The 19,570-nt window shown below is 42.6% G+C and overlaps 1 protein-coding gene across 1 annotated transcript in view; it reads right to left on the bottom strand.

Annotated features, from left to right (window-relative positions):
- SNTG1 (syntrophin gamma 1) overlaps positions 1 to 19,570 on the bottom strand; it is a 239,301-nt gene that overhangs the window by 104,426 nt on the left and 115,305 nt on the right. The window contains exon 7 of the mRNA XM_066578979.1: positions 19,519 to 19,560. Within this exon, the coding sequence (XP_066435076.1) occupies positions 19,519 to 19,560 (42 nt within the window). The remainder of the gene's footprint in view (positions 1 to 19,518; positions 19,561 to 19,570) is intronic.

Raw genomic sequence — 19,570 nt, 5'->3', positions numbered from 1 at the left:
TCTTTACCAAGCTCCGCGGGATCGTGCTGCGCATACTGTGGAGGGGCACTACACCCAGGATTAAATTGGAGACTCTGTGCCTCCCGTCGAGCGGAGGGGGACTAGCCCTACCACACTTCTATTACTACTACCTGGCAAGCCAACTGGTATACGCGGGATGGTGGCTATGCTCGTCAAATTACAACCCGGCAGTGGGCCTGGAACGTAGAATGGTGGACCCTGCTCAGAATCTACGGGGGCTGCTACTGAGCGGCCCCTCATCTTCGGTCAGCCCTCTACCCACTCCCATGCTGGTGACAGTGGAGGTCTGGCAACGGGTCACGAGACTGTCACGATCCCCACACACTCCCCTCTGGAATAGCCCCAAACTGACACACTTCCAGCGCTTCCCGGAGTCCGCCTTCGAGAGACGCCGGGGCGTCAATGTCCTTTCTGACATAGTCAGCGAGGGCAAGTTCTGCACCTTTATGCAGCTACAGATAGCCCACGGCCTGCCCGAAAACTCCTACTTTAGGTACTATCAATTGCGGGATGTAGCCAGGGTTCAGTTTGGAGGTTTATCTATTCCGCTATCCATGACACGGCTGGAGAGCCTGGCGCAGATGTGCAGCCTTGTAAAACCGCTGTCGAGTTTTTATGCCCATACAGCGCAACACCTGGCCCCGCTAGGCGAGAGGGCCGTACAGAGATGGGAGGGGGGACATCCCTGACCTGACCTCAGGGGAGGACGAGGATATATTGGATGGATCTGGTCCCCCCCTGGTTTGCGCTAGAGACAAGCTCATCCAAGTTAAGCTTCTGCACCGCATATATTATACCCCCTCCAGGCTGTGCACAATGGGCCTGCACCCTACTGCAGCGTGCCCGCGATGTTTGGTGGTGGATGGGACGGTCATGCATGTGTTTTGGGAGTGCGCGGTCCTACAGGCATACTGGAGGGACGTACTGGTCTTCATGGAAACGCATCTGAGGGTACTGAGGATCATGCATCCTGGAACGTGCCTCTTTGGGTTTGTGGGGGACTTACCGGTGGCTGCAGCAACACGTACACTGTACAAGCTGCTTCTCTTTTATGCAAAAAAAGTGATCCTACTTAATTGGAAACAACCTGGGAGGCTGACTAGGAGCGCATGGATCCGGATCGTTAATGCTGAAATCCCAATATACAAACTGACATACATGGCCAGAGGGTGCCCTGAAATATTCAACAAGATTTGGGGTAGCTGGGTGAGTTGCCCCGCGATGGCATCGGGAGAGCCAAGCCAGGTGGTAGGGGGGGGGAGTGAGGGAGAGAGAAGGATAAAAAGAGACACCTGTTCAATCTGCTTTCTACGTCAAAACCCTATGCTCAGAAAACTATTTTTTTTTCTTTTTCTCCTCTATTCCCACAGTTCTTCTTAAGAGAGTCGCGCCAAGGGGTTGGGGGGGGGGGTGTCTAAGTTTAAGTTTTTGCTTTCTCTCCTGATTGACCACAGTTGATCTATTCAAAGGTTAAACTACTGTTTAGTAACAACCGATAAAGTTAGAGTTTAAAGGGGGGGGGGACAATGTTTATATGTTTGTTAATTACTGGCTAAATAAAATTCCTTTAAAAAAAAAAAAGAAAGAATCCCCTTCTATGTTGGTGCAGAACTGTTAATTAGTCTTTTAAGACAGGGTAGCCATCGGTGTCTTTCCCCACCATTATACCTCGGTCAGACGAGTGGTTTTTTTGCGAAAAAATATCGCCACTCGTGTGTGGAAAAATCGCGTGAACTAAGCTAAAGGCGCGATCTAGATTTGCGCATAATTTGCTTGTTTATACGATCTGTCATGCATGCTGTGTGTTAATCCAGCTCCCATAGGAATCAAAGGGAACTCCTGCGCAAAACGCACCAAAGATAGGTCTGGTCCTATCTTTACTTGCAGCATGTACCTTAGATGCATGCATTGTAGCTGCGCCTGTCCTATCTTTTGCAGGTGTGAGCGTTTTGCGCGTCTAAAAATCATTAATGTGAACGCTTCCATAGGAAACCATTGATTCTGATGGATGTGATCTTTTTGCGCAGCTATTTGTGCGCAAAAAAAAAGCTTGTCCGACCAACTGCCTTAGGGCTTATTCACACCAGTATTTTTTATTCATATTTTGAAAACCAAAACCAGGAATAGAACATACAGCGAGAAAGCATAATTGGAAGATTTGAATTCTTTCTGTATTTTGGACTTGTGCCTGGTTTTAGCTTCCAAAATACTGATGAAAAATACTGAAGTGTGAATAAGACCTTAGGGCTCAGTCAGACATTTTTTTTAAAATGCATTTATTCGCGTGTGAAAAAAATAAAATAAATAATCACACTTCGCGCGTGAAAAAAAAACATGTGCCCACATCCATTGACACTTATTTGTTTTATCTTTTGTAGGTGCAAATTTTATGCGCATGTAAAAATTGGACATGTGACCACTACCATTGAAAAGCATTGGTTCTATATAGATGCGAATCGCAAATGCAAGAAACATGCGCAGCAAAAAATGCCCGTCTGACTGAGCCCTTCAGCTGTATACTAGAACAAGAAATATAGGGAAAAGAAGGAAAGGGGAGAATATTTTTTTTATTGCCATCACCAACAATGTTGGCACTAATAAAGACTCTGTAGGAAACTTAGCAGATACTTTTTCATTTGACTATTTCTCTAACTCATTTTATCATTCCTGACTTGACTTCAGATGTCTCACTGTTGCACATATTGGTACATTTTGAAAATCTTTGTTTTAAGCTAAATTAGGTTTGTAGTTGTGAATTTGTTCACCACTTATGTAGTCGAATGTTTGCAGTGTATTTACAGCATAATAAAATGTAAAGAGGAGTTTGAGGAGAGCTCTGGCGGCAACGGCTACTCACCAGCTTACCGACTCACGATTACAGCGCAGACGGAGATCATGGGATGCAGGAGAGCACAGAGCACCTTGAGGCCCCTGACAGGACCTGAAAAAGGCAGCATGGAGCAGTTCCTGCTTCCACAGATGGATGTGTCTGTCGGCAACAAGAGTTCCAAGATGGCGCCGGTGGGAGGAGAAAGAGAGAGGAGCGGCGGTACATCAGGTGCAGAGGCACATGAAGCAGAGGGCAGTGATCACGACCCTATGGAGTGGAGCAGCCAGGAGACGGGAGATGCAGAGGCAGATCGGCGTTCATCGGAAAAGAAACAACGGTTCCAGACAGTGAACGCAGCCCCTGGCATATGAGCCAACAAGCTAAAAGGCAGTTCACTTTTCTGTACTCAACAGCATCTGTGGGAGAGGATCCAGATCGCATCACTGCCAGACGGAGAGGGGGGATAGTGGCGAGTCTTCTAGCCTCTCCAACAGATCACACAGACTAGCCCATGCTGCAGGCTCTAGAGGCCATTCCCAGGCTTACACCACAGGGCCTCCCGACAGCTGGAAAGAGTGGGATTGGAGGGCTCATCTGCGCTCCCTGCCTACTGAGGGGGAATTGGACAGCTCCCTCCACAAATTAGAGATGTCCCACAGGAGGGATATCTCAGCCCTGCAAAAGGACATTGGACATGTGGGCCAGCACCTTTCAGGAGGTGGAGGAAACTCAGGAAAAGCTATCAGAAATGTCTGAATCACACAGAAAGGTCATTCAAATGCAGTCATCACAAATCTCAGAGTTATTCTTGCACTTCGACAATCTGGAGAATCATCAAAGAAGAAACAATTTACATATCAGAGACTTGGGGGAAAATGTTAAGCACACCCAGCTGGAGGCTTTGGCCCAAAAATTCTTTAATAGCACCCTGCAGAGACATCCTGACAAACCAATTGAAATTGACAGGATTCACTGCACGCTGGGCCCAAGGTCCATGGATCCTCCGAGGCCTCAAGATATTGTCTGCAGGATCCACTTCTAAAAGGAAAAAGAGCTGATCATGCGAAAAGCTAGAGAGGCAGGAAACTTGTCTCATCAGGGCTCCCCTATTCCCATTCACCAAGATTTTTCTTGCCACATGCTCCAACTCAGAAGAGCCTTGAAACCTCTATTGGCAACATGGAGAGAAAGGCTCATCATGTCGGAGAGCTGGTGACAGAGCAAAACGCTGATTTTAAGCTTACCAACTTGCTTTTCTGCAATGTTTTCCTATCTGAGTGATTTGTCTCTGTTCGGGTTCTTGTTTACCTCTCATTTCAGGCTATGCATCATTATGAACCCCACACAGAAGGATAATTAGCAAAAATAAGGTTGTACTGACGTGGCTCAACATTTGCATTATATGGCTGGAGCTACTAGGGGGGAGCGGCCTCGACTTTAGTTCTCCTCACCCTCCCATAGGAGCAGTAGCCAGTGTGCTGCTTTAAAATGTTATTTTACATACTCTGTTCTGTTTGGAGGCGCTAAGCCTCGTGTTGTCCTGGATTCCCCTTTTTTTTCCCTTTCCCTGTCCTCTTCCTCCTCCCTTCCTCATAGGGGTTTGGGGTCTTATTTTACTCATGTCTTGCTTATACATCAATGGCTAATGTGACTATGTGTACTTACAATGTTAAGGGTCTAAATACCCCAGAAAAAAGGACTTAGGTCCTATATTGCTTACATAAAAAAAGAATTGTGGTGGCCATGCTACAGGAGACCCACTTCAAAGCTGATAACATTCCACGTCTTGCATCCAGATTTTATGCCTTCTGGTTCCATAGTCCTCACCCTCCTAAAAAAGCTGGAGGGATTGCACAAATCTCTTCAACACGTAGTCATTGACAATGTTGCTGACCCACATGGATGATATATTTTCTTAAAAATTGAGGTTTTGGGTTCAGTGATGACATTTGCTAACGTTTGCTTTCCCAACCAGGATCAGATTGCTTTCAGGATAACTGTGTTGAGGAAGTTGGCCACCTTCGCAGATGGTTCCTGTGTGGTCTTGGGAGGCGATCTCAATTTGGCGACAATATAGCAGTTTCATCTTTTTGCATGAACTCGCTGAATTGATATTGTTCTCTATTATATCTAGGCAGCCAAGGGGCTCAGAGGTAATATGGCATGGAGTAGGGATCTTTACTCCCGTGCTGCTTTGCTGTTCATTGTCACTTGAATCTGACATTTTCTTTTATTGACTTCAAACAGAGGCACTACCCATAAAATGGCTGACGTTTAAATTTGAAATGACAGTTGCAAGTAATTAACATGATGTGATCACTTGAAATGGCAGTTATAAATCATTATACAATGCGATCACTTGCAATGGCAGTTGTAAGGTCACAGAGGATTTAATCCTGTTCGTAGACGCCACTAAGCACTGTGGTGGGCTTCTTAATGGGTAATTATGACTTGTCTTTTTTACTTTGGACGCTAGTGCCCTTGGACACAATTTGTAGTAGTGAGTAGTGAGGTACTGAATAACACACCGAACCAGATATTTTGCTTAACTTGTAGTAAACACGGTGTTATTATTCCATCAGACCAGGAGGTGCGGTAATTCTCTTCAACACACACAGTGAGTAACAAATGATATACAATATTACAATGAAGTTACTTTTTCTAACACGTTTATATACTAGGAGCTTACTCTGAATTTCTTTTCTCCATCACTCTTCATATTTACATCTCTTTATCTCCCTCTCTTCATCTCAGCTCTCACTCTTATCTTTCCTTTACTCACTGTCACAGCTGACTCTCCTTTACTCACGGTTTCTCTGACTCTTCTTCGGTTTTTCCCGGTTTCTCCGCTTTCTCTCTTTTTTTCTCCCCTGCTATTCTCTTTCTTTCTGGTTTCTCTTGTTGTGACCATTGTGTCCGGGTATTTATCGCCTCTGTCACCTGACCAGTCTGTCTGCAGCCAATCACAACCTATTTGGTTGCCAGGCTACCTGCATCATCTGAGTCTCTAGGCATTTTTTCCTATCCTGAGCATCTGAATGGCCTAACTGGTTCCTAGGGTACTTTCATGCCTTCTGCAAAATGACTCAGATTAAACCTGTAGGGCCAGTTATAATATTACTGGTCCCCACAGCTAAACAGCACTATGTAGTGCCCTTTTTGGGCCATTTTGTGGGTAAGTACTACTCTTTTTCTTATTTTAACACAGTGGACACTAAACGGAGAATGTTGTCTGGTAACTGGACAACCCCTTTAATATTTAGGCTTTCCTGATTTAAAGTGGACTATATTGAAATCTTCTTTGCCTGAAGGAAAGTTATTTCCTCTACCTCAGGCCGTTTTTACATGGCCGAGAAAAATCGCACGAGATTTGTGCACTACGAGACTCACAAATCTTGCATGAATATGAACCCCATCACTTTGAATGGGGTCATACACATGAGCAATTTTTTCCCGCATCACAATGCACCGCGATGCAGTGCAAAAATCACGGCACATCCTCATTTTTGGGCATGCGTATCGCCTATTGTTTTCAATGGGGTCAGAGACAGCATCAAACCACTTGCTAGGCGCACACGGTGCGATACGACGGGGAAACTCCGAAATCCTCTTCCACAGCTGTCAGCCATGGCAGAGAATCGCTGCTTCCTTGAAGTGATGCGGGCGGTTTTGAGATAAAAATGCTTTGCATCCACGGGGAAATTGCATATTGACAAGTGCGATATCGCACTTGCCCGTGTGAAGATAACCTCTGGTGGCGGAAATGCTAAAATCAGCTCTCACATTACAGTACCGATGCACTTAGTTTAGTTCTATTACTGTATCTATTAAGTATTGATATTATTGTGTAATCCTGCCAATTTTTTAGTACAATTGTGTTATGGCTTTCATCCGCACAACCATGACACGTGTGAACTTAGCACCATGCAATAAGTGTCAGTACTAAAAATACCTATTGTAGGCTAGCATAAATATTATATATGGCTCCGACCCCATGTACTCTCAGAGTTCTACAGGAAAATTCTGCTGACTGATATACACTGCAAGAAAAGTTTTCTTTTTGTCTATTTTTACCATTTATTTGTAGAAGGTTTTTATCTGAACAGGGCATTGCTTATTTTGCTAGGCTGGTCAATGGTTCGACACTGGCAAGAGGTAATGGACACTACTGCCTCAGTTGATTATCATGAAAAGGAGAGGTGCCCCCATGCTCTATCATTTGGAATTAGAAAGGCTTTGACTGTGTCTTTCAAAATGATGGTTATAATAGAAGGTGGCAACAAGATGATTTGTGAGGCATAGCTAGTGTTTGGTGTGGCCAGTTCGCCAAATTTTGTTTAAAAATTTGGTTTGGCCCGAATTAGTTTGAACCAAACTGGAAGTTCATAAAAAAAATTAAGTCACCTTTGGTGGTATCCTTCAATGGATGTTGATCAGTGGTTAGCAATGCTGCCTTTCAGTGCCAGAGTCCTTATTTAATTCTCACCAAGGACAACATTTGCATGGACTTTGTAAAACTCCATACAAATGTTCACCTTCTCTTCCTTCACACTTTCTTCTTCTCCTCCAGAGGAAGAAAAAGGAGGAGGAAGAATAAAGAAGCAGCATGGAAATTAAGTGACTAGCAGTGCTACCTTTCAGCGCTGGAGTCCTAGATTAAAACCTGACTGAGAATAATATCTGCAGGGAGTTTGTATGTACTTTTTGTGTTTCTTGTTATTCTTCTCCTCTGGAGAAGGTGCAAGAAATGTGTTGTGGCTCAATGGTTAGCATCATTGCCTTGCAGCACTGGAGTCCTAGGCTCAAATCTGACTCAAAACAACCTCAGTACGAAGTTTTACAAAGTCCATACAGATGTTGTCCTTGGTGGGATTTGAACCTACGACCCCAGTGGTGTAAGGTAGCAATACTAAAAACTAAGCCACATATATTGAAGCACCAATACCATTGTTTCAGGGGTTTAGACAGTGTTCAGTACTAGTTTTAAGGTTTTTATGAATTTTCAGTTTGGCAGAAGCGAGCCACCTGAGGTTCAGGTACTCGCTGAACCGAATTTTTTAGCGAAGTTTAACCTGAAACAGGGTTCTATTGGTTCACGTTGCTCAACAATAGTTAAGAGGATGAACAAAGAATGTACAGTATAACAAGTTTTTTTTTTATGTCCATTTTTTAATACCATGTCATTTTTAAATGAGAAATTCTTTGTTCTTAATATATTTTGCTTGCGGTTAGAGGTTTCTTTCTAGTAGAAAGCTCAAAATTGCCAACATAGCCTAAACTAATGAGCTTACTGCATACTGTGTTGGTATGGAGTTCAATGTCTAACAGTATGCAGCTAAGCTCCCTTTAGTGGTGGCTGCAGGTAGCCAGCATATTATCCTTTAAATCTATATCTATGCTGGGTATTTGCAGCTCTGCATCAAAAAACAAAGCTCTGACTGATATAAAAATAACAGACTCACCGCTTGAAATGTCTAATTAGTAGAGATGAGCGAGCACCAAAATGCTTGGGTGCTCGTTACTCATGACGAAATTATCGCGATGCTCGAGGGTTCGTTTCGAGTAACGAACCCCATTGAAGTCAATGGGCAACCCGAGCATTTTTGTATATCGCCGATGCTCGCTAAGGTTTTCATTTGTGAAAATCGGGGCAATTCAAGAAAGTGATGGGAACGACACAGCAACGGATAGGGCAGGCGAAGGGCTACATGTTGGGCTGCATCTCAAGTTCCCAGGTCCCACTATTAAGCCACAATAGCGGCAAGAGTGGGCCCCCCCCCTCCCAACAATTTTTACTTCTGAAAAGCCCTCATTAGCAATGCATACCTTAGCTAAGCACCACACTACCTCCAACAAAGCACAATCACTGCCTGCATGACACTCCGCTGCCACTTCTCCTGGGTTACATGCTGCATAACCCCCCCCCCCCCCGCACGACCCAGTGTCCACAGCGCACACCAAACTGTCCCTGCCCAGCCTTCAGCTGCCCTCATGCCACGCCACCCTAATGTCTATTTATAAGTGCGTCTGCCATGAGGAGGAACCGCAGGCACACACTGCAGAGGGTTGGCACGGCTAGGCAGCGACCCTCTTTAAAAGGGGCGGGGCGATAGTCCACAATGCTGTACAGAAGCAATGAGAAATCCAATCCTGTGCCACCTCCATCTGGAGCTGCATAGTAATGGGGAACCTATGTGCCACACACTATTCATTCTGTCAAGGTGTCTGCATGCCCCAGTCAGACCGCGGTTTTTTATAAATAGTCACAGGCAGGTACAACTCCGCAATGGGAATTCCGCGTGCACCCACAGCATGGGTGGCTCCCTGGAACCCACCGGCTGTACATTAATGTATCCCATTGCAGTACCCAACACAGCTGAGGTAATGTCGTGCTTAATGCAGGTGGGCTTCGGCCCACACTGCATGCCCCAGTCAGACTGGGGTTCTTTAGAAGTGGACACATGCAGTTACAACTCCGTGTCGACCGACAGCATGGGTGGCTCCCTGGAACCCACCGGCGGTACATAAATATATCCCATTGCAGTGCCCAACACAGCTGAGGTAATGTCGTGCTTAATGCAGGTGGGCTTTGGCCCACACTGCATGCCCCAGTCAGACTGGGGTTCTTTAGAAGTGGACACATGCAGTTACAACTCCGTGTGGACCGACAGCATGGGTGGGTGCCAGGAAGCCACCGGCGGTACATAAATATATCCCATTGCAGTGCCCAACACAGCTGATGTAATGTCAGCTGTAATGCAGGTGGGCTAAAAATTAATTTGATTACACTGTAGGCGAGGGCCCCCAAAAGTTGGTGTACCAACAGTACTAATATACCTCAGAAAAATTGGCCATGCCCAACCAAGAGGGCAGGTGAAACCCATTAATCGCTTTTGTTAATGTGGCTTAATTGGTAACTAGGCCTGGAGGTAGCCCAGTCAAAATAAAAATTGGTTGAGGTGAAAGTTTCAACGCTTTAACGTATAAAAATTGTTTAGAAAAATTATATGACTGAGCCTTGTGGGCCTAAGAAAAATTGCCCGTTCGGCGTGATTATGTGAGGTTTCAGGAGGAGGAGCAGGAGGAGGAGGAATATTATACACAGATTGATGAAGCAAAAAGGTCCCCATTTTTGATGGTGATAGAGAACGATGCTTCCATCCGCGGCTGCAGCCTACGTATTGTTTAGGTATCGCTGCTGTCCGCTGGTGGAGAAGAGAAGTCTGGGGAAATCCAGGCTTTGTTCATCTTGATGAGTGTAAGCCTGTCGGCACTGTCGGTTGACAGGCGGGTACGCTTATCTGTGATGATTCCACCAGTTTGGAACAGAAAGTCTGTTTTAGTAAATACTTGGACAATATCCAATCAATTAATAAGGAGTGTGTGTGGAAACACACCCCATAGATAGGGGGGATTGTAATGTCCATTTAGCATGGAGAAATGATGGATGAACACCAGAAAGTTTGGGACTTTTCACACATGATGAAATATTCCACAATAGCATTACAGAATATACCTCCCTGAATCCCACCCCAAAATCAGCACTGCTAACTATGGATTTAGATGCAAATTTGTCTACATGATTCAGTTATTTTCAACACTGCACCAAAATCCGCACGGTAGGAGTCTGGATTTTGGGGCTGAATATTCTGTAGGAGGATACATTCCACCATGCTGTTGAGGAATATTCCGTCTGTGTAAAAGGTCCCTTTGAGGGAAAGATGCTCCAGAATCATTATTTTATGATATACAAATACGTACTGAAATAGACAAGTCAGGAGACCCGACGGCTCCTCTCTATACAATACGCATAATAGTTATTTTGTAATGAAAACTTTTACATAATAATTGAAAAAAAAAGTAAAAGTGGAGCTCGGGGAATATTTATTATTTCTAAAATGCAAACAGTTGTTAGTGAAAATCCACAGATGGATAGCAGCTTCTGCTGTAATCTCACAGAACCATTTGTGAGACACCTAACATCACAGCTGAATCAACTGTCAGAGCCATTTTAATTACCAGAAGCCAAAGAGAAGACAATAAAAAGTGATTTGCAGATCTGTCCTCTAAGCAAATCCAGACAATAGAAACTGGATTGCAATACATTAAACAAAGTATTTGTCAACTAAAATTCATAAAGAAAATGGGCAACAAACCGGTTATCGCCTCAGCATTTGCTAAAATGTTAAATAGAATCCATTTGTCACGAAACATTAATGAAAATGAAGTTTATGTTACTTATAAGAACATGGCCGGGTTAGGTGCGCGTCATTAACGGCTTTTTGATCACCCAAGCTGGTTTAAAGATGTTCTAATACTACACATGAGAGAAGATAGGACTTGCCCTAGATTTCTCGCGAGAAAGATCAGGACGATCGGTCCTGCCCTCTTTATTTTTCAAACTTGCGCACAATAGCGCATAGTTTAAATAGTCCAAAAAAAAGAAAACCCCGATTTATGTGCTAATATGCTCCGTACGGCCAGCTAAATTGGGTTTCCATGTGGTGTTATTACTTCATTAATAAATAGTTTGGGTAGCATTTTGATGTGCATTTTAATTCCTGTCAAAACAAAAAAAAAGGTTTGGTACCGTTTTAGCCAGTACAGCAAAATGTGATTGTTCCCAGCAAGAGGAACCAAGTAAGCTTGTAGATATGATACCTTTTAATTCCTCAGGCATAATGAAACAGATCTGTATGGGGCATATATATATATACAAATGTATACACATGAAAAGGCACAGACAGAACAAGACTAAGGCTGGATTCACACAGGGCGGATTTGCCGCGGTTCTGCCGCAGCAGATCCGCCCGCGGCAAAACCGCCCGCGGCCGCTAATCTCGGGATTAGCCAGCCATGTGGATGAGATTTCTCAGAAACCTCGTCCACACGGGACGGCTAATCCACTGCGGTAAATCCGGTGGAAACAGCGGCTGCGGCCGCCGCAGCCGTGGTTTCAAAAGAAGCAGCTTGTCTGTTTACTTTCGTTTTTTTGTTTATTTATGTTACGGCCGCGCTCTCCTCTATGGGAGAGCCGTCCGCAACGGAAAAGCATGCAACCGGGCCGCTTCAAAGCCGCCGCGGCTTAAACCGCGGCGGTTCTCCCAGCGGAGATCTCACGGTTTTTGCTGCGGCCAAACCACGAGCTTTCCGACGAAAATACGCCCTGTGTGAACCCAGCCTAAGTGCAAATTAATCTCACTATGTTTGTGCCTTTTCATGTGTATACATTACCCGTATATGCCCCATCCAGATTTGTTTCATTAAGCCTGAGGAAGGATCCTGTGAGGTCCAAAAGCTTGCTATAACATGATGTCTTTTTGTTAGCCATTAGAAGGTATCATATTTACAAGATTACTTGGTTTCACAAGAGCGAGCATCACTCTTCTCGAGTAACTGCATACTGGTTCGAGCAGATTCAGGGGGAGTGGTGGATAGCGGGGGGGGGGGGGGGGGGAGAGTGAGAGAGATCTCTCTCCCTCCCCCCCACTACCCCCTGGCGCCCCTCACTCACCCCCGCCGCCCCCTGAATCTGCTCGGACCAGTATGCAGTTACTCAAGAAGAGCTTGAGTAACTGCCTTAACCTAGAGTGCTCGCTCATCTCTATTCACAATCACAATTGCTGTCAAAAACACGTTCTGAAAAATGCATGCATTTTACCACAAATACCGTATAGAAGGAAATCCACAGCAATTCACACTAAAATACAGTGTTCGGAACGTGGTTTTGACAGCAATTTAAATCTACATCACAGAAACACTGCCAAAACTACAGTATATAGAAGTGTGGTAAAACAGTGGTTAAAATGCCACTTGGAAACCAGACCAAATATTTTTCCTTTCTTTAGGAACCACACCTGGCATTGGTTACAATCCCCCTTCCCCGTAATACTACCACAGTGTCAATATGACCAATGGTTGCTTCACATGGCTGTAGTACAACTGCATTTTGTACCATCCATTCAGCTATACTGCAGAAAATGTAGGCATTGCAACATTCGTGTAATGTCTCAGTGTAGACAGAGAAGCTTTTTACAAACCTTCAAATATTAAAAGGTTTGTCCCACAAAAAGTATTTTTTACAGTTAAATCCAAGCCATAATGAGCGTCTCCTTCTGAAGTTGCTGTGTCTTCTCTGATACTGGGTAAGTGCTAAGAGAATGACTAAGCATAACAGTAATTGAAATGACAAGCAGAGAAGATGCTGCAGCTTCAGAAGGAGCCGCTTATCACAGTATTGTAGTAATAATAATATAAATGTGTTTCTTAAAGCAGCCTATGGAAATGTATGTATGTATATATATATATATATATATATATATATATTAGAGATGAGCGAACGTACTCGGATAAGCACTACTCGTCCGAGTAATGTGCTTTATCCGAGTACCTCCCCGCTCGTCCTGAAAGATTCGGGACGCGCTGCGGAGCGGGGAGCTGCAGGGGAGAGCGGGGAGGAACGGAGGGGAGATCTTTCTCTCCTTCTCTCCCGCCCGCTCTGCCCCACTCCCTGCTGCGACTCACCTGTCAGCAGCGGAGCGCCCCGAATCTTTCAGGACGAGCGGCGAGATACTCGGATAAAGCACATTACTCGGACGAGTAGTGCTTATCCGAGTACGTTCGCTCATCTCTAATATATATATATATATATATATATATATATATATATATATATATATATATATATATTCATATATCCACCTTCATAGAAAATAGCTAGCAGTGAAATGGTTAACTGGTTCATTCTTATGCTGGTATCCTGAAATCCAATCCTACGCAAGTTCTCAAGACAACAAGTTCCTGGGATGTGTTTCTCATGAGAAAGATCTGCGATGCCCACCCTACTCCTTATCTGCTCCCTTGGATTCCTTAGTTCAGGCAGAGATATTGATAGTCTATTCAAGTTGCGTTTCCTAGAAATTACGCACAACATACACCTGGGGCGTAAACATATGTTAACCATCATCGTACGTACTAGGCCAATCATGAGTTATGGTGTTGGGAGGGGTATGCATGTAATTGGTGCATTATATTCAGTATAAATGTATTGTACTTCCTTGCAATAAACCAGAAGGGTATGGGGGCTCAAGGGGAGTACCCCTGAGTTCAAATACATATATTTATGCATGAAGCTTCGCATTATAACCAATCTGGAGCAAACCAGTGAAATCTTCTGGAATATGATTTATTCCCATAACAACAGCAAGAATCCCTCCACACACCCAGGAGAGCAGAGGAAGAAGCGTAACTTATTAGGTGTGACCAGAAAAAGGCTCTTCAGTAGAAACAGCAGGTGGCGCTACTCTTACATTAGTCCTAAAATATTTGGGTATAGAAACATTTTTTAATAATTATAAATACAAAAACAGTTTATTATTAGAGACTGGATAAACAATATTCTTCCTTGGACAAGACCTTTAAAGCTGGATTCACACACAGCATGTTGAGGGCTCCTGTACACAGTTTCATTTTCCAGCATTATAAAATGCATGAGAAAACACACCTGGAAACGTGAGCATTTTGTATATTTTTTTCATGGCATTATGGTGGCATTTTTGTTTTTACCATCATTATGCACACTCCTTTTTTTACGTTTATCAAGTCTTATAGAGAAGCCTATAAAATGACAGAAAAAAAAGTGGTGCAAAAAAAATTCAACTAATGCAAAAAAGTCACCAAAGCACCGCAAAAAGAAACACATTATTTGTATGTTGTGCCTTTCTATTGCACTACAGACTTCAAATTAACATCTGGATGCCCCATTCCCCCAAGAGTAAAACATTGTTAGAGGGTTTATACCAAGATTACAAGTTAGGCTGGGTTCCCACGGGACAAAAGTCCTACGGAAATCTTGTGGAATGACCGCAGCGGGATCGCATGGAAATTTTGGAAGACCGGCTTCAAAACCCACGCTGAAGTGGCTTGTCCGCCTTTATTCCACTGCAGAAAAATCTCTCTGCATAGAGAAAAGATAGCCCGCAGCGGAAATGGCGATATAACTGACATGTCGCTGATCTGAATTTCGCGCCGCATGTCAGTTTTTAGGTGCCTTTTCCGCAGTGTGTGGACGAGATTTTTGCAAATTTCGTCCACTTTGCTGCTTAGTCTCAGGCTTAAAAATGCATATGGAATTTCCGTGCAGAAAGTCTGCACGGAAATTCTGTGGCAATTCCACCCTGTGTGAAACCAGCCTCATTTCTTAACCTCAGAATAGGGGATAATTGCTAATTTGTGGGGGGCCCATCTCTAAAACCCCTGTTAATCCTGAGAAAGGGGGCTGTGTAACCCCATCCTCCTCGCTGCAGGTGCACCGCCTGCAGTCAGGATGAGACTGAATCTAATGCTGGTCATGCAAGCAAGCTGGTGGTCCATTCACTTTTAATGGAACTGCAAAGTTACTTGACTTGAGTATTTCTATTAATACCATTGAAATGAATTGACCGCCGATCGCAAATGCTCCCAATGGATATGAGATAACTTAAAATCTTGGTACAATGTCATGAAAAATGTGGTGTTTTTTTTTTTTAAAAACACTGTGTGGAACCAGCATCAAGTGTTTTTTATTACATTTTTTGTTAAAAAATGCTGCCGTCAGATGTTACTTTAAGCTCTGTAGTAAAATATTTAAAGTTTGCATGCACAGCGCTATGGCTTTTGCTGCATTTTTGGGGTCAGTGGTGTTTTTTTCAGCATGTATATGTTGAGTTTAGTATAGAATTGTTTTTTTTCCTCAAAATTGTCTATAGGGCTTCAAAAATGTCAGAAAAAAACTCATACAATTATGGACTTATGTTTTGACATAGGGGCAAATATAAATAGTTTTTTTTATTGAGCGATAGTAGACCCCTCATTTTATTTGGTTTAGGGATAATACCCAAATATTCCATGTGGCAAAATTTTTCTGAGTTGACAGTTTAGATAAGGGTTTAGATAACTCCCCTGATACATTTTATTGTAAAACTGATTAGAGAAAATGTTTGAATCCTAGTGTTCTTAGACTAACAGGTATTAGATCAAAATTCCTTTGTCACATGAAAACAGAGTTCTGTTTTATGAATATATGTTAAAATATTTCAATGAATTAAACTAAATTCATGAATCTAGCATAGTCATGTATGTAATTCAATTTGTCAGTTATTCTGAAATAAGAGAATAAATTGCTATTGTCTACTCAAGGGTAAATGAAAGACTCTAGGGATATATTATATCTTCTGTGTAAATGTAACACTACATCAAAAAATCCATAATAATGACTTACATATTTTTTTCAAAGGGTAGCTCAAAAAAACGCTATTAAAAACTGAAGTTTTCTTCCAAAAAATAATGTGTGTGAACTAGAGATGAGCGAGCAAACTCGATAAGGCAAACTACTCGAGCAAGTAGTGCCTTATTCGAGTACCTGCCCGCTCATCTCTAAAGATTCGGGTGCCGGCAGGGGGCGGGGAGCGTCGGGGGAGATCTCTCTCCCCCCCCCCCCGCTCCCCTCTGCTCACCACTGCAACTCACCTGTCACCCGCACAAGCAGCCGAATCTTTAGAGACGAGCGGGCAGGTACTGGAATAAGGCACTACTCGCACGAGTAGTTTGCCTTATTGAGTATGCACGCTCATCTCTAGTGTGAACCCATCCTAAAGCAACTTATCCATATCTACGTATTTGGAGAGATGTAAACTCGCTCATAAATTAGAACCGTAAGGTTATGTTCACACCGATTCACAGTATTGTCAGATCCACATCAGATTTTTCTGATGTGGATTTGACTGCTTAATCCACAGCAGAACTCCAAGCCCAAGTCTCAGAGTGTCCTGTGGATCCACACGCAGAGTCAGCGAGGCTTCTTGAAGAATTTTGCATGAAAACTGCAACAAGCACTAACAGGTTAATTTGATTCCACAATACAGTTGTCAAAATCTGTGTGCAAAAAAACAGAATGCGCACCTAAATCTATGCCAAGATTCTGCCATGTGAATGAAGCCCAAAGGTATCGTTGTGGCATGCAATTATGCAATTTACAGATCAACATCTTGATACTTTTTTCCTTGTTTTGATTGACATATGTTACTCAGTATAATACAGTGCATATATGATAGTGCAATATATAATACAAGCATATATGGTACCGAATATTGTTTGGACAAATAAGTAGACTGCAGTCATAGGCGTACAATAAATGAAATAGTAGCACACATTTTTGTGTTTGGTCAAATGTAAATTTTTCTTGAAAAAAAAAAAAAGGCTCAACTGTATACCCAAATTGTTGTTTGACACAAGGGTTTTGGAAAAATAAGAAACTGCCATCAATGCATTGTGTAGATGCAAGTGAAACCATGGTGATGTTACAACATTGTCCGTGTTCCATTTGACCATATCTTTGGTGTGTGTGCCCTGTGATTTGGCACTGAGTGCGGATGAATATCTTTTTTCTACCATTGCAGAAGGCCAATGGGGTATTGGCTTACAAAAATCCCTTAGTGCACTTAGTGTATTATGTGTCCTACTTGTCCTACACCACTTCCTGTGGTATATGGACTAATTGACCAACAGGGGGGTGTTTTTCTTAGCCAGTCAATCACCCATAGTAGAAGTGTATTTATTCTGGGCCTGCCTCTACATAAGTGCTGGTTATTGTCATGCTTGTGGTGTTTGATAAGGGAGCAGACTTCTTTCAGCTAAGTACCAGCAGCTATTTATTCTGTGTGGGGCTTATTCACTTCTCCCAAACACTATAATATATACATTGATCTTTCCATCTGCATTAAACCTCTTCTCTATCCTTCATCTAGGGACAAACAAGGCCCCCTAGAGTACTGATGCAAGGCCACCCTTATCAGGGCGATCACCCTGCTTCTAGTTAGGGTCTGCCACTCTGGTTATGGTTAGCATTCCTATCACCATATTTCTGTTACTACTATTTGCTCTATCCTGTGTTCCTGGCATTTTGGTTAATATATGTCTATATTGATCTATTGCAGACATTAGTTACATCTTTGTCTGTTAGGTTACCGATGTCTGAGGAGAGCACAGTACTTGCACCCTGCATTAACATAGCACAGAGTTCTCTGCATAGAACCTGGATGGTTATAATTCCACCATTGGGCGAGTGACAGTATATCGTTTCGATATGCAGTGATTTGTTAAAACTGAAATACCCTAAAAGATGGAATCCTAGTTATTTTAGTCAATGATTAAATATACAGTTACAGAATATCTATATCTATAGGTGAAAGCCCTAAATGACTCACTCACTCACTGACTCACTCACTCTCCCCTAATTCTCTAACTTTCTTGTGTCATACAAGCATGAAATTTGCACAACCATTTTTAGGTCCTAAATAGGAAAAGTAAAGGGGTCACAACTCGATTATTCAATGCTAAGTCCAAAAGCGCCCCCTTATGTAATGTACCTAATCTAATTTTTTAACTTCCTGATGCTGTACAAACTTGAAATTTGCCACAACCATTCTTTACATCCTAATAGGAAGAGTAAAGGGGTTGCAACTTCAATACTCAAGGCTCAGCGTAAAAAACTGAAAATCCATGATATATGACATAGTTCTTTTCTCAGAAACCATAAGGCCTAGGGAAATTATTTGTATACTGAGAAGAATCTAACTGACCTCTCTGTGTATATACTGAGGAGAATCTCCCTTACCTCTATGTGTATATACTGAGGAGAATTAACACTCCTCTATGTGTATATACTAAGGAGAATCTACCTCTCCTCTCTGTGTATATACTGAGAAGAATATAACCGACTTTTATGTGCATATACTGAAAGGCTGTCAAGTACATAAGGAAGCGGTCATAGACTGCAGGGATGGAGCATGCCTTTAAGGCTAAGAAGGGGCTGAAACTTCTAGTCTAGAGATAAATTTGAATAAAAAGCGGGTTACCTTTAAGGGTAAAAGGTGAGGAGAGTGGGAGGGGATGGCACATTCTGCAGAGGGACATCAGTACATGCAAACTGAGGAGAATCTAATGCTCCTCTATGTGTATACATATTTTATTCCTTGGTTCCTCTGAAGTAACCATGACTCCATAAAATTTTCTGTGCGAACAACACGTAAACACCTGTATCAAATTAACTCTGGTGAAGCCGGGTATATCAACTAGTGAAATTATATAGTAACTCACTCAACCAACAATAATCAGTTACTGTCAAAAAGATTCAAGGTAAGTCTCAAGCACTCTTGATATGCTGTTGGAATACAGTATACAACAGGAAAATCCCCCAACATACACAGATGCAGCTAACATTAATTTCATATATAATGTGTTATGATAACTTTATTACAATGTACTAAAATGCTATAGATCAAGTTATCACAGTGTGTCAGTCATGTTAACAATTGCTAGATCTGTATGCAAATATGCCCCAAAACACTCATAAGCAAATACAGCTCCAGTTCTATCATGAAACATAAGCAAATTCTCAAGCAGCATATATTTCTGTTATTATGGCAGCCTGTGGGAGACAACTGTATACAAGTCCCTAATTCTTCCCATCAAATATAAACAAACACAGCAAGAATTTAGCATAAGTTTGCTTTTATTTCTATTTCCCTTAATGTATGAATTTTTAGTTTGTGAGATTTTCCTGTATTTGTCTCTATAATACAAGTTTATGATTAATATTATATTACTGTTATTTGTAATTAATCACTTACCACTTCTTCATGCTTGCACTTCCTGACATTTATGCCATTAATCTGAAATCAA

The sequence above is a fragment of the Eleutherodactylus coqui genome, chromosome 9 (assembly GCF_035609145.1).
Source record: "Eleutherodactylus coqui strain aEleCoq1 chromosome 9, aEleCoq1.hap1, whole genome shotgun sequence".
In the NCBI taxonomy this organism is placed as follows: Eukaryota; Metazoa; Chordata; class Amphibia; order Anura; family Eleutherodactylidae; genus Eleutherodactylus; species Eleutherodactylus coqui.
The sequence above is the reverse complement of the archived record's forward strand: the minus strand, read 5'-3'. Positions and strand labels throughout refer to the sequence as shown.